Raw genomic sequence first — 12,965 nt, 5'->3', positions numbered from 1 at the left:
CTGAAATCATGACACTCGGGCCATAGTGACAAGCATTAAGCATAGCAAAGTCATAGCAACATCAATCTTAGAACATAATGGATACTAGGGATCAAACCCTAACAAAACTAACTCGATTACATGGTAAATCTCATCCAACCCATCACCGTCCAGCAAGCCTATGATGGAATTACTCATGCACGGCGATGCGCATCATGAAATTGGTGATGGAGGATGGTTGATGATGACAACGACGGATTCCCCTCTCCGGAGCCCCGAATGGACTCCAGATCAGCCCTCCCGAGAGAGATTAGGGCTTGGCGACGGCTCCGTATCGTAAAACGCGATGAATCCTTCTCTCTTATTTTTTTCTCCCCGAACGTGAATATATAGAGTTAGAGTTGAGGTCGGTGGAACACCAGGGGGCCCACGAGGCAGGGGGCGCGCCTAGGGGGGTAGGCATGCCCCCCACCCTCGTGGACAGGGTGTGGGCCCCCTAGCCTTGATTCTTTTGCTAGTATTTTTTATTAATTCAAAAAATATTCTCCGTGGGGTTTCAGGTCATTCCGAGAACTTTTATTTCTGCACAAAAATAACACCATGACAATTCTGCTGAAAACAACGTCAGTCCGGATTAGTTCCATTCAAATCATGCAAGTTAGAGTCCAAAACAAGGGCAAAAGTGTTTGAAAAAGTAGATACGATGGTAGTAAATAAGGCTTGCTCCTGGTAAGTAAAAATTACTTACCCAACCTGCACTATGGATCCTTGGTCAACCTAGTACATGGGATTCAGTTCGTCTGATGGTGAAGGTTGTTGCTCCAGTTTTTGCTACTACTAGGTTCTTGCTTGCCTAAAAAAAGGTTCTTGCTTACTATGCATGTTCACAGACAACCCTGTATTGCAATAGCACGTTTGTCAAACTGCCTTTTTTAGGCCAGATGAAAATTGCATCTCTCCTGTTATGCTAGCAAAAGTTGGTTTTGAACTTGTGCTAACACCTTTACAACAACATCAAGGTTCCCTGAAATAAAGCAACTTCTCTTTGTTTTCTCCTTTGCATGGCGATCCAACTGAATTACACAAATATTTTTCTCCCTCAGACCTGTTTGAAAGATGAGTATTTCATAGTAAAGGGTTTCAATATTTAGCCCACAAATCTGTTTGGGAAGAAAATGGAGAAAATAAAAAAGGCAACAATGGGACTTCTCTTTGTTTTTCTTCTTTGCACTGATCCTCGATAAGCTCCACAACCACTGAACTCAACCCTGGGCAACCATCCTCGTCGCCTTGTTCATTTAGCTATGACCCATTTTTAGATTGTTGGACGGCCAATCAATACCCAGTAATGTTTCATTTCACCATGGTCTTACATATACTAGCTAGTAATTAGTTTTCCATCAAGCTCCTCAATGTACTAGTATGTGCTTCCTGGTTATCACATGAAGAATTTGATAAGCATTTATTTACACAATCACATTAACATGAATAGATAAATTATGAGGTAAAGCACTAAAATATTCCTCCGCAAAAAGAAAAAACTAAAATATTTATATTTCCTTGCAGCACACGTGCATTGTTCTAGTTTAACGAAAAACAACGAGAGTGCTCTGTGCTCCCATTTTCACTGTCCACCACACGTCTCCCTTCTTCGCGCGTACGCCGCTTTGGTTTCATCTTCCTCGCTGCTCTTTCCCGATTCAAAACTCCACCCCCTTTCTTCCCTCCCCTCCTCTCCCCAACCCCCCCAAACCCTATCATGTCCTCCTCTACCGACGCCATGGCGTCGCCATGCTCCCATGATCAATTCGACGGTAAGCCCCTCTCCCCACAGCCCATCCCTAACCCTAACCCCAGCCCAAATCCTAACTCCGCCGCCTCCCGCCCCAGAACCAGACCGTGGCACGGTGCTGAACTACATTTTCCAGGCGGCCTCCGACGATGAGCTCTCCATCTTCAAGGGTACGCTGCCCCCGTCCCAGATTCCGGCCCTGATCCAGTTTTGGAGTTCGAGTGCTAACATTTTGGGGGGCCCAATCCGGTGCAGAGCTGGTCACGATAATACTGGACAATGGCAGGGGCCGCCCCAAGGAAGCGATTGAGGAATTGAGGGTGGAAGATGTCGGGCAGCTTGAAGGTTTCAGTGCGCTGCACATCGCGGCCAGTAAAGGGAGTCTGGAGGTGTGCAGGTACCTCGTCGAGGAGCTGCTGGTAGATGTGGATCTGGTCGACAAGGAAGGTCCATCTATCTTCAGAACCCCAATCTATTGGTTTAGGACCCTGCGCACACATTCAGTGTAGGTTTTGTCAAATTGTATGAAGTGCTATTTTACATGCTGGATTTATTGTTCACAAGGGTTGCTGATCTGTGAGTCTCATGATATCTGACTGTTTTTCTTGCTTTCTCTGGGTTTGGCATAGAGGTGCATTATGATAATCCAGCTTTTCGAACCAGCTTTTGCCATGGCTCCAAGCTCAGCACAACACAGTCCAGCAACCATAAACAGAGCCTAAGATTATCTACATCAGTATGAACCAATGTATCATAAGCAGCAATATTTATCTCACAAAATAAAATTATGATTTATCATATTCTGTTGTGCTAACTCATGATCATGCAGCTTCATATGAAATAAATCTGTCTTTTTAAGGGAAGAAATAAGCCGGGCTTAATTATGATACTGAATGTGAATACCCTACATAAGCACCGCTCATATAAATAATTAAATAGGCTACTCTTTGAGGGCAAATCTTTATTTTAGGGTAGTTTGGTTGTTTAATTATTGCACATATGTATGCACTCCAGCTCTGAGGATGCATTTGATTCTTCTATTCGGGTAGTCTAATGTCCAATTTTCATGTGTCAGTTCCATTTAATCAATACTCTCTCGAGCATTATGAAAATCCTGCTTCATATTGTATCTAATTCGATGGGTCTACTTTGTGTGTCTTGGGGAGCCATATCTAAATTACATGCTCTCAGAGAAGACAGAGCAGTGTTAGGAAACTTCTGTGGTGAGATGCTTTTGGAGATAAGACATACTTTGATACAAAAAAGATCACATTTCTTGCTACACCGAGAAGTGCGTTGATATAATTTCATTTTTATCTGTTTGTCTGCTTTATAGGTAGAACACCTCTGTTGTTTGCAACATACCACAATGGGGGTACTGCCGAATATCTTCTTGATCATGGCGCTAATCAAGACAAAGCTGATCACGATGGGTCTACCCTGTTACATTATGCCGCTGAATTAGGTCCACCTCTATAAACACATATCTCTGTTCTGCATCTCTGCATTGCAAATTGTTTTCTGTTATCTTATTCAGAGCTATTTGCCTTTGTTTCATATAGTAATTTACTAATATTGTTCTTGTGCTAATAATTTATCTTCAAATCTGATGGTTAAGTTCTTGTGATGTGTCTCTCTATTCGGAAGTACATGTTGTTTTAGACTATTAGGCTGGTTGAGAATGCACGACATATTAGGTTTCCAAGTAGAAGTTTGGTGGTATTTCCTGATATACTCTTAGCTGTACTAAATAATAATCTTGCACACGCTTCTAGTCAAAGTCATCGATATATTTATGTTTAGCCATTAGCCAAAGTTCTACCATCTGCATGCATGTATTGCATCAAACCAGGGCTCTTTGTGTAGCATAATTACTAATATTTTGAACACTTTAACATGGATATAATGTCCATTAGCTGTTGTGCATGTGCGATATCCTAAAATGTGACCTAATTGGGAAGTCAAATAACCTAATACATGTCACTATAATTCCAGTCTTACATGGGTGTGGTGTGACAACAATCTGATAACTGGCTTAATAATCTGGTTACCAAGTGGCTATAATCGATAACCTGACAAGCAAGTGGCTCTAACCTGGCAATTAGTAACTAAAAAAAGTTACTGAAACATATGTCGTGGGATCTAGTTTCGACGGTATCATTACAGCAAAGCCAACAATGAGCAGTTGAGCACAGATCGTCAATCGGATACACGATTTGAGAGATAGATAGAGAGAGGGAGAGGTAGGAGAGGGAGAGAGAGAGGTGCAGGACGGGAAGGCTCTGGTGTAATGCTGCTACCTAATCTAGTCCTTTTATTTTTTCATTCTCTCTTATTTCTCTTTGTGTGTTCCCTTTCAGGGATCTTTTCCTCGCGAGACTGGCTTATTTGGTTTCTCATATTACATTCTTACATAGAGATAAAAATACCTTGCATACTAACTAGATCCATAAAACCAGAATTGTTGTGTTTGTGAACCAATCTCCTCTTACTGAATTGGAGAGGTCCATGCTGCACTTTGGGAAGTAGGAAGTAGTGAACTGTGAACCTGATGAACCATGAATCTAGTAACCATGCTGTAGATCATGGTCTTATCTTATTGAATATCCCCCTTGATGAGAATTAGGCCCCATCCCTAAATACCCCTATTAAAAGTTAACTTAACTATGATTTTTTTGGCTTTTATTCCTTCCAATCCAAACAATGAAACAAGTCCGCATTGTTTTTTTTTGTAGCACATGATCAAGGCAAGCACAGGTCCAGGATACACCAGAAACAAAAGAAATTGTCACAAAAAAATACCTATCATCTTACCTTACAAGCTCATGGATTCTTTTTAGAAGAGATTGCCAGAAAACACCTCTCCTCTTTGTAACAAGTTCCGTGTTTTCTTCCAGGCAATTGTGAAATGGTAGAGCTTTTGCTTGCAAAAGGAGCTTATGTTGACCCGGTATCTGCTTGTGGAACACCACTTCATGTTGCTGCTGGTAAAGGGCATTATGGTGCTATGAAGATTTTACTGGACCACAATGCAGATGTAAGTTCAAGTACATACCATTTCTGCCTCAAGTTACCCTACATGTTTCAACTTTAATTATTTGTGTTTTGCAATTTTTTTCCCTCGGCTTGTCATGTTCTATTTAATTGATTGTGTATGGTTGCTTGATGCTGCTATGGTGTTTGTGCTACATAGTTAACTCTTGAAATCATCAGTACATTTTTCTTCTCTTCTGCATGCCCCTAGTTGTGTAGTTGTTGTAATGCTACATCTCATCATAGTGTCTTGGTAATAAGCATTGAAGTGCTTCATCCACTTCCCTTTCAAATCCATAGTCTTCTGCGTGTCTTTCCCTCATATAACATTTCCCTGTTGGCTCATCCATCTTCCCAAATAAGCTGTGGGTGTGACCGTGTGAGGGCGCCGTTGCCTCCCAAATCATTCTCACTGCCGGCGTCATGCATCATCATATTCCTTTTCTGGTTGTGGTTCCATATTCACGTTGTAGTAACTTATCTTCTTGATGGCTGCATTGCTTTTGTTGGGGTTAGAGATCCTAATGACTGGCCGGTGATGATTAAAAGATTGAATCCTTCTTGAAACAAAATAGTCTGAATCTGTAAACTAGAATGGCATGCTCCATTAATATTGTGGCAATTTAATTCACATTAGATTCGTATGAGCAGAAAGGCAGTATACCCATGCAATGCTGCTTGCAGATTCCATGTAAAAATCATAAATAAATGCTATGTGGTGGTAATCGTGGCATTATCTTTGGACCATAGGAGCATGTATGTGGGCTCAATGGCATTAGGGCCTGATTACCAATATAATCTTGACAAATATAACATTCTAACTGATTTTACAGTGGGTGTACCGAATCAGTTTTCTTTGCTGAAAGCTTGCTTCATCAGTTTGTTCTATGTATTGACCATTGGAGTTGACATCTTAATATTTCTCCAGTACAACAAGATGGTAAATGGCGTGACACCTCTTATTGTTGCTACAGATGCCAAGTCAATGAAATGTATCAAGCTCCTAGTTAAGGTGTTGTACATAATCTGAGCTTTGTCAAGTCCATGAATTTTGTTGGGTACCCATTTTCTATGTTTATTTTCCATACTGAATTTGTTTTTTCTTACTTCCTTTTCTGGCATTTGTTTTTCATACTGGCTGCAGCTTTGGCACGCTGCAATTTGTGATTGTGACCCCTTGTACCGGACACTTTCTTAACCATTTTTTTTCTGAAAAAACTTGTGCCATCAATTTGGTCGCTATAAGCATGATGATAACAAGTCAAACCAAAACAACCCAGTTGACCTTGAGCATTCATAGGCAGTGCCATTAAGGTCGTATTCATTCCTGAAAGTGCAAAAATATGAAACCCAGGCCATCTGTAATAGAGATCTGTACCTTTTTTTCGTCTGTGATAGGCTGGTGCCAATCTCAAGGAAGCTGCAGCATATACAACTCTCCACGCGGAAAAAGTGGTTTCAGATTACTTTCTCAATTGCATAATGGAGGACGTTGATGCCAACCGTGATGTTCCTTTTGATGTGAGATTAATCTCTTCGCTACTACTTGCAAAAATAGTTCTAAGAATGTGCTTAAGGTAAAATACAGTAGGAACTCATCATCGTGTTCCTAGTTTGTAAAGATGACATTCTGCCTTCCCCATAAGTAGCTGAGGTATTGTGGCTGGGGAAGACATCTGCATATGTGCCATGTTGATATCATTAATAGTTACCTAAACATGGTACCAGTTTATGACAATTTTGCCGGTAATATTTGTACTTGCAATACTGAGCATGGATGTTAAGAGATTATAACGAGTACTCGTAATATTAGGCTTGTGCAGTCATAGAAATTTGAGAAGAGATATGCTTATGTAATCAAATCCTTTCCCCCCTTATATGTACAGCAAAATTTCAGGCAGTTCGTTCATATTTTATATATCGAATGCATCCTGCATAGAATTGATTTAATTGATGTTCTGTATGGTTCAGCAGGGGCCTATGCTTAAACGGGAAATCGTGACATCAGGGCTTATATCACGAGGGAGCAACTCTTTAAAGAACAAGGATTATGTTGTCGCAGCAAAATTGTACAGTAAGGTATGTTAAAGCACCATATATTTCTTGCCGTGTTTAGCGTTCCAGCATTTCATTTTACGTTGCATGCATTATAGTGGCCTGGAACCTGCATAGCTCCAGTCTGAAAATATTTGAGGTTCACAACTTCATATATGATTTCGAAAGGATCGTATCCTGGTTTCGCATTAATTGTTGAATGCATAGTCCGAAGTAATACTTTTGGACAACAATATGCCAAAAATACCTGGAGCTCCACATGGAGCTGGTGTCGTTTATCAAAACCTTTGAGTCATGGGAAGGTTCCTACTGAAAGGGTCCAGAGCGTAGACTCCAGCTGGCTTTGTTATTTCTATAATAACTTAATCAGATTTTGTTCAGAATCGGGTTCAGCTGATAGTATGCAGTGTATTTCTTTTTGTTGCTTTGGTCATGTATCTTCTCAATTTTGTGGTGCAAAGCACTCATTTTGTGATAATGGATATGGACTTTGAGATATTCTTGTACTTCCACTCTGGTATAGACAGGAAAACTAGTGTCACCTTGATGACTGGTGCAATTTATTTGAGGATGTGATTATGATTTCTGTGTATTGACCATTTTTTTGCCAGACAACTATATTATTGTTTTGGAGTTGTGTTGCCTTTCTTGCACTTGTCTAAAACACAGGGATGACCCACTTTGTTTTTTTGTCTCAATTAATAAAGACTGCATTTTTTTGGTCTGACAGTAGTTAGTCGGGAAGAAAACACACAAGGAGGACTGGAATGAACGAGTGGGCTGATGTTAAAGCAAGCTGTTTAATATAAGTTACTCCCTCCGTCCCAAAATTCATGTCGCGGCCCCAGTTCATTGGCAAAGTTGCAGAACAACCATCGCAATTGGAAAAGTGTGACAAATAGACACCTCCGCCACATCTTCCTCCGCTTGTCCCCCGCACGATTGCCAGGGGCCGGCGCCGGCCAGCCGCGATTCCGTACGGGCGTCGCCGCCGCCGCCGCCCAGACCTGCTCTGCCGTCTCCCAGATCTGCGCCGCCGCCGCCCAGACCTGCTCTGCCGTCGCCCAGATCTGCGCCGCCGCCCAAAACTGCTCTCCCGCGTGTCCTCGTTCTCCTGCTGCTGCTTCTCCTCAAGCTCCGGCGACTGCTTCTCCTTGAGCTCCGGCTGCTGCTTCTCCTCGAGCTCCCGTTGCTGCTTCTCCTCGAGCTCCCGCCGATGGAGCTTTGCTGTCTCCCGTGCTTCTCCCGTGCCCGAGCTACTGCTGCTGCTGCTCCTCTGCACTCTGAAGATACAGAGTAAATTCAATCAAATTCACTGTTAATTTTGGAGCAAATCAAAATAAGACAAGATTGCTGGGATGTTTGTTCGCTTCGGCCGTGCTCAAATCTCATATGCCAACCAGAGTTTGCTCCAGTTCCTCCTAGACATCAAAATAGTGAACTGATGGCTAATTTTATTGAAATTCACACTCTATCTTAATTTATCAATTGGGTAACTGCACAATTGTGTCTACTGCTGCTTCGGACACTGTGAGAATCTTAATTTATCATGTGCACATAGGCCACGGCCAGACGCAAATCTGTGAATATGGAAGAACAACTAATATATGGATTAAAGATACTCTGCTTTCTTTTTGGTTAGTTGCCCTGTTTCATTTCTTTCTAAAACAGTGTCTATCTTTAGGTTCTAGCACATCTAAGTAATGTGGCCAGTGTCAAGTAAGCAAGAAACAAAGGTAATTCTGTTCAATTTCAAATTCAGTAGCACAAGCATAACCAATACAGATGCTGAGATAAACAATTGGTGTGAACGTAATAATTTCAGACAAACATCACATAATGTACTGCATATTCAACTCAAAATTTAACTGAAGATTTAACTGAAAATGTACTGAAGATTTAACTGAAATCCAGTGCAAATTAGTGAAAAAAATTCAGTACAAACCATACACTCCACAAAATTCAGTAGATGTGCTGCTGTAGAACTGTTCCCGCTTGTGATGTCTTGGAAATTTATTCAGAAGTTTGCCATGTCGTACTCTCATTAATTGAGTTGAGAGAAAATGATGCATAGTCCATGAGTAAATGCCAAGATCCAAGATACTTACATGCATGCCTTCTTGGCTGTAGTTCCTTTTCCTTTCTTTAATTTGTTCAGATTGTAAATAAAGAGAGCACTGATTGTAAAAAAAGAATAGGTAGTTATCTGACTGAATCTAAGAATAGGTAGTTAGGTAAAAAAAGGTAGTTTACTTTAAATGAATCAGTTTACTGAATTAAGTGCCTGGTGTATATGAATTGAAAAATAAATTCAGTTTACTGATTTTGGAGTAAACTGAATTTTATGTGCATAGCAGCCTTTCTTTGCCAACTGAGTGAATTTTGAGATAGTACAAATCTTACTAACATGTCGGATTTGGGTTGCCTATGTGTCCTGGATGTACTAGTAATCATCTTTTTAAAAACTTAACAAAGTTCATGATTCAGAAATTCCAATGGTTCAGAACTTAAGTGATTCAGAACATGATTTAGTAACAAGGTTCATAACTTAAATGTTGTCTCCAACTTAAATTCAGTAACAAGGGAGAGGAAAAAACCTTTTGCTGCTGCTGGAGGAGAACGGAGGAGGGCGGTTGCTTGGTTGCAAAACGTGACCACAGTCACGACGTTGGGCGTTGTTTCGTTAGCAGTTCATGGGATCGGATGACCAAGGGTGCACATCATATGCCTGTGAAGATCAGCAAGCAAGTGGTGTGGTCAAACGAATTGGTGATGAAGTAGGGGATACATACAAGTTGCACAAAATGTTCAGAACCAACAACCCAAAGGAACATACAGAACTTTGCAAGTTGCAACTGAAAGGGCCAGGCCACCTAAGCAACTGCAAGTGTTCTGCTGCATCACCGGACAGCAAGACAGTCACCAAATCTCCAGGCCCGTACTGCTGCAACTGCAACTGCAACTTCAAATTTTTCAGTTTTACTCAAATTTCAGTCAAACATTACAGTTTGGGGACAACTTGGGGACAGTTTGGATCCTCACCTTTGCTCTGTGGTCGCGGGCAGTGCTGGTTGCTGGGCGGCGAAGGCGGGGATGGTTGCTGCTGCCGACGGGGGAAAGTGGAGAGCTTCTGCCGACTCCAGGGAGGTGCGCGGGGGAGCGAGATGGACGAGGTTGGCGGCGAGGTGAAGGAACTGGCGGGTACCGGCTTCGTGGTCTACGATGGCCAGCCGACGAGGAGGTGGTTGACGACGGGAAGGGCCAGCTCCGGCTCGCCAAGCTCGGGAAAGGCCGCCCCCGCCGGAGAGCAGATCGAAAACAAAAATCGAGCCTTCTCCTTCCCGTGATTCACCATGGGGAACGAATAAGGGAACAAGGAGAGGGAAGCGCGGTGGAGGCGTGGGGCGGGGGAGCTTCGGCGACGCGCGGTGGAGCTGAGCAGGGGACCTCCGGCGCGGGGGAACCGAGCAGGGGACCTCCGGCGCGCAGGGGAGACGAGCGAGGGAGACGACCAGGGAGTGCGGGTTGTGTCGGGAATTCGCTGAGGGTTTTTTCGTAAAAGTGCCACTGCGACATGTTTTTCGGGACGGAGGGAGTACTTAGTTGAAAAGTTACTCTGCAGCTATGTGCAGATTTCTTGTTAGGACTAGAATGAACGTGTACTTCAACATTGTGCTATATAATTAGTAAATGTATATTAGTAAATGTATGTTAGGCTGGCTTAGTATGAATTTATCTGCAGCTATGTGCAGATTTCTTGTTTGAGTGTTCACAGCTTCCTAACTGTTTTTTACATTCAGTTAACTAATTCATTTTTTGTTAAAAAGACTTAGTAAGCTCAATTGTCGATTTGTCTTGTGTGACGTAGGCAATGGTGCTTGATCCTGATGATGCAGTCTTGTTCTCAGACAGGAGCCTTTGTTGGCTTCAACTGGGTGATGGAAAAACGGCTTTACTAGATGCTAATAGATGCAGAAAAATGCGGCCTCACTGGCCAAAAGCTTGTCACCGGCAGGGTGAAGCTCTGATGCTACTGAAGGTTACATAGAGGATATGGCTGCCTTTTTCTCCTGGTGCTGCAAATAGTTTATGATCGTTCACCTGGTCTTTTATCATCAGGACTATGAGGGCGCAAGTGAACGGTTCTGGGATGGACTCAAGTTGGACCCAGTGGACACTGATATCGAGGATGCATTACGGTAAACCCATCTGCCTCTGGTTACACTAATGCCTTTGACGATGTCCTTGCATTGGCGGCTGGCTGGCCGTGTTTCAGCACATCTCAAGCAGTGTTAGCTATATGTTGAACACTTCTTTTTTTGCGAGAATATATGTTGAACACTTGCCTATGCTGCAAGTACATGCATGTGCCCTTGTCATGGGACTGTGGAGAACTTGTGAAGATATTGACTATAACTCCGTTCTATTTTGTGTTTGTTAGGATTTCGGAATGCCACTTTGTACTGTCATCGATGCCAATGCCATCTTGCCATATACCAACCTAACCTGACGTATAGTAACTCCATGATCTGCCCTTCAGTAGTATTTTACTGAAAGTATTTAGAAAGAGGCATGCATGTCATATTCATTATCAATATATATTGTCTTGCAATGGCGCCTAAATTACAAGTGCCAGACATAGCAATGCAAATATCTGATACTTCTCCTTGGACTATTCAGGGAAGCTATGAAGTCCTTGAAGACGTCTCGGTCTTGGAGCATGAGAGCCAATTGACTATTTGGGTGTTGCAGGGAATTCAGTTGAAGACTTGAAATGGGTCAGCAGGAGTTTCTACGTTTGCGCAAAGACTGTTTTCCGTTAGAAAGTAAAAGCGACATGTCTGACGGACCGTGGCATGACTGTTGATGCATGCAGTAGCAATACCCGGTGGAAACTCTCCAGTTGCCATCCATCGTGTATCAGGCTCTTCTGTCAGGTTTTTGGGTCTTCGACGAAGCTCACTCGTCTGCGGCGTCAACCGAATGATCGCAGCCTCCGCATTCGTCTTCTTGTGGTGTTGCTGAATTCCCCCACTGCCTAGTGTTTTTACTACTCACGTTGGTACAATGCAGTCACAATGGAGAAGAGGGTGATTATTTTGTTGGTTTTGTTCGTCCTGTGGGTGCAGAAGAAGAGGTGAGCTAGCAGGAGCTTGCTGGCTACGGTTTGGCGGCTGCTATATGTCTTGTTTTTCTGAACTCGGTCGGTTGCTGTGCGAGGTGGTTCGGACCATGTAATGATGATTTCAGAAATCAGGGAGTAAATGGCAAAAACTACCGCTTTTTTTTTTAACCCTAGGCTTCCTATTCTGTTCTAGAAAAGAATATCCCCTTTGTCCGGAAATACTTGTCGGAGAGCAGGTCAAAAAGAAAAGAAAAGAAATACTCGTAAGAGAGATGAACGTATCTAGACGTATTTTTGTTCTAGATGCATCCATTTTCATCCATTTCTATGACAAGTATTTCCGGACGGAGGGAGTAGAACCTACCACTTGGAAGGCCTAACAAACGGTTACAGTTCTATGCTAATTAGTCATAAATTAATACCACTTCCATTTAGGGGCAGTGCTAGGGGTATTCTTGGGTCTTCATGTGAATACCCATGATTTTTGTAAAACAGTGTTGATTTTGACAAAACAGTGATAATTTTTAAAAAACAACAATGATTTTGTCAAAATGAATACACATGAATACCCGGTTGCAAATTCCTGAAGCCGCCACCGCTTCCAGGTGAGTATTGAGGACTGCGCATTCCTCCCCATATAGCTTTTCTTCTCCAGCTTCGATGCCGAGCTCAGCTACCTTGTCCGCTAGCAATTCGCCATGGTTTCTTCTCCCCTTGCCTCCCGAGGACCCCTCTTTTAATTGCAGCTCTCCGTACCCTTGAGATTGCCTTCGTCTGCAAGCCCGCCGGCCGCCGCTTGGCATAGACGCTGCACTCGACTTAACGGAAATGGAGAAGAAGGGATTTGTGGAAAAAAAAAGTTTTTTTAGCGATTGACACGTGGGCCCTTTCTGTCATAACAGCCGACTTAATAGTTCAATTACGGGAGTTGGCTTTTGTGCTACATCAACTCTGATGGGTGAGCCAATGTTATCATAATTG

General features: G+C 42.6%; 1 protein-coding gene and 1 long non-coding RNA gene across 8 annotated transcripts; one reads left to right on the top strand and one right to left on the bottom strand.

The window, feature by feature from the left end:
* Positions 1-1,637: 1,637 nt before the first annotated feature.
* On the top strand, positions 1,638-12,446 carry LOC119346718 (poly [ADP-ribose] polymerase tankyrase-1-like). Of its 7 annotated transcripts, XM_037615924.1 has the most exons (12): positions 1,643-1,793; positions 1,870-1,941; positions 2,027-2,218; positions 3,108-3,236; positions 4,669-4,808; positions 5,733-5,816; positions 6,203-6,325; positions 6,776-6,883; positions 10,728-10,898; positions 10,979-11,058; positions 11,540-11,637; positions 11,736-12,446. In XM_037615924.1, the coding sequence occupies exons 1-11, from the start codon at positions 1,739-1,741 to the stop codon at positions 11,592-11,594; spliced, it is 1,209 nt and encodes a 402-aa protein (XP_037471821.1). In that variant the 5' UTR covers positions 1,643-1,738; the 3' UTR covers positions 11,595-11,637; positions 11,736-12,446. The 7 variants fall into 7 exon arrangements, with proteins under 7 accessions (XP_037471825.1, XP_037471807.1, XP_037471834.1 ...); XM_037615910.1 differs by lacking the exons at positions 11,540-11,637; positions 11,736-12,446 and adding an exon at positions 11,301-11,492 and having other exon boundaries at positions 1,641-1,793; XM_037615937.1 differs by lacking the exons at positions 11,540-11,637; positions 11,736-12,446 and adding an exon at positions 11,301-11,492 and having other exon boundaries at positions 1,641-1,793; positions 2,027-2,276.
* LOC119346778 lies at positions 7,774-10,696 on the bottom strand. Its single transcript, XR_005167930.1, has 4 exons — positions 9,902-10,696; positions 9,457-9,815; positions 7,909-8,142; positions 7,774-7,866 (listed from the first exon to the last, which is right to left on the bottom strand). It is a non-coding gene; the product is annotated as an uncharacterized LOC119346778 (long non-coding RNA).
* Positions 12,447-12,965: the final 519 nt, after the last annotated feature.

This window comes from Triticum dicoccoides, chromosome 1B (genome assembly GCF_002162155.2).
Source record: "Triticum dicoccoides isolate Atlit2015 ecotype Zavitan chromosome 1B, WEW_v2.0, whole genome shotgun sequence".
Classification (NCBI taxonomy): Eukaryota; Viridiplantae; Streptophyta; class Magnoliopsida; order Poales; family Poaceae; genus Triticum; species Triticum dicoccoides.
The sequence above is the reverse complement of the archived record's forward strand: the minus strand, read 5'-3'. Positions and strand labels throughout refer to the sequence as shown.

What these genes read in the sequence shown, in the direction of transcription:
- LOC119346718 (XM_037615910.1), top strand. Translation starts at nt 1,739, where the DNA reads ATGTCCTCCTCTACCGACGCCATGGCGTCGCCATGCTCCCATGATCAA. An exon ending in GGATCTGGTCGACAAGGAAG is followed by an intron (nt 2,219 to 3,107) that starts GTCCATCTATCT and finishes TCTGCTTTATAG; the next exon opens with GTAGAACACCTCTGTTGTTT. An exon ending in TACTGGACCACAATGCAGAT is followed by an intron (nt 4,809 to 5,732) that starts GTAAGTTCAAGT and finishes ATATTTCTCCAG; the next exon opens with TACAACAAGATGGTAAATGG.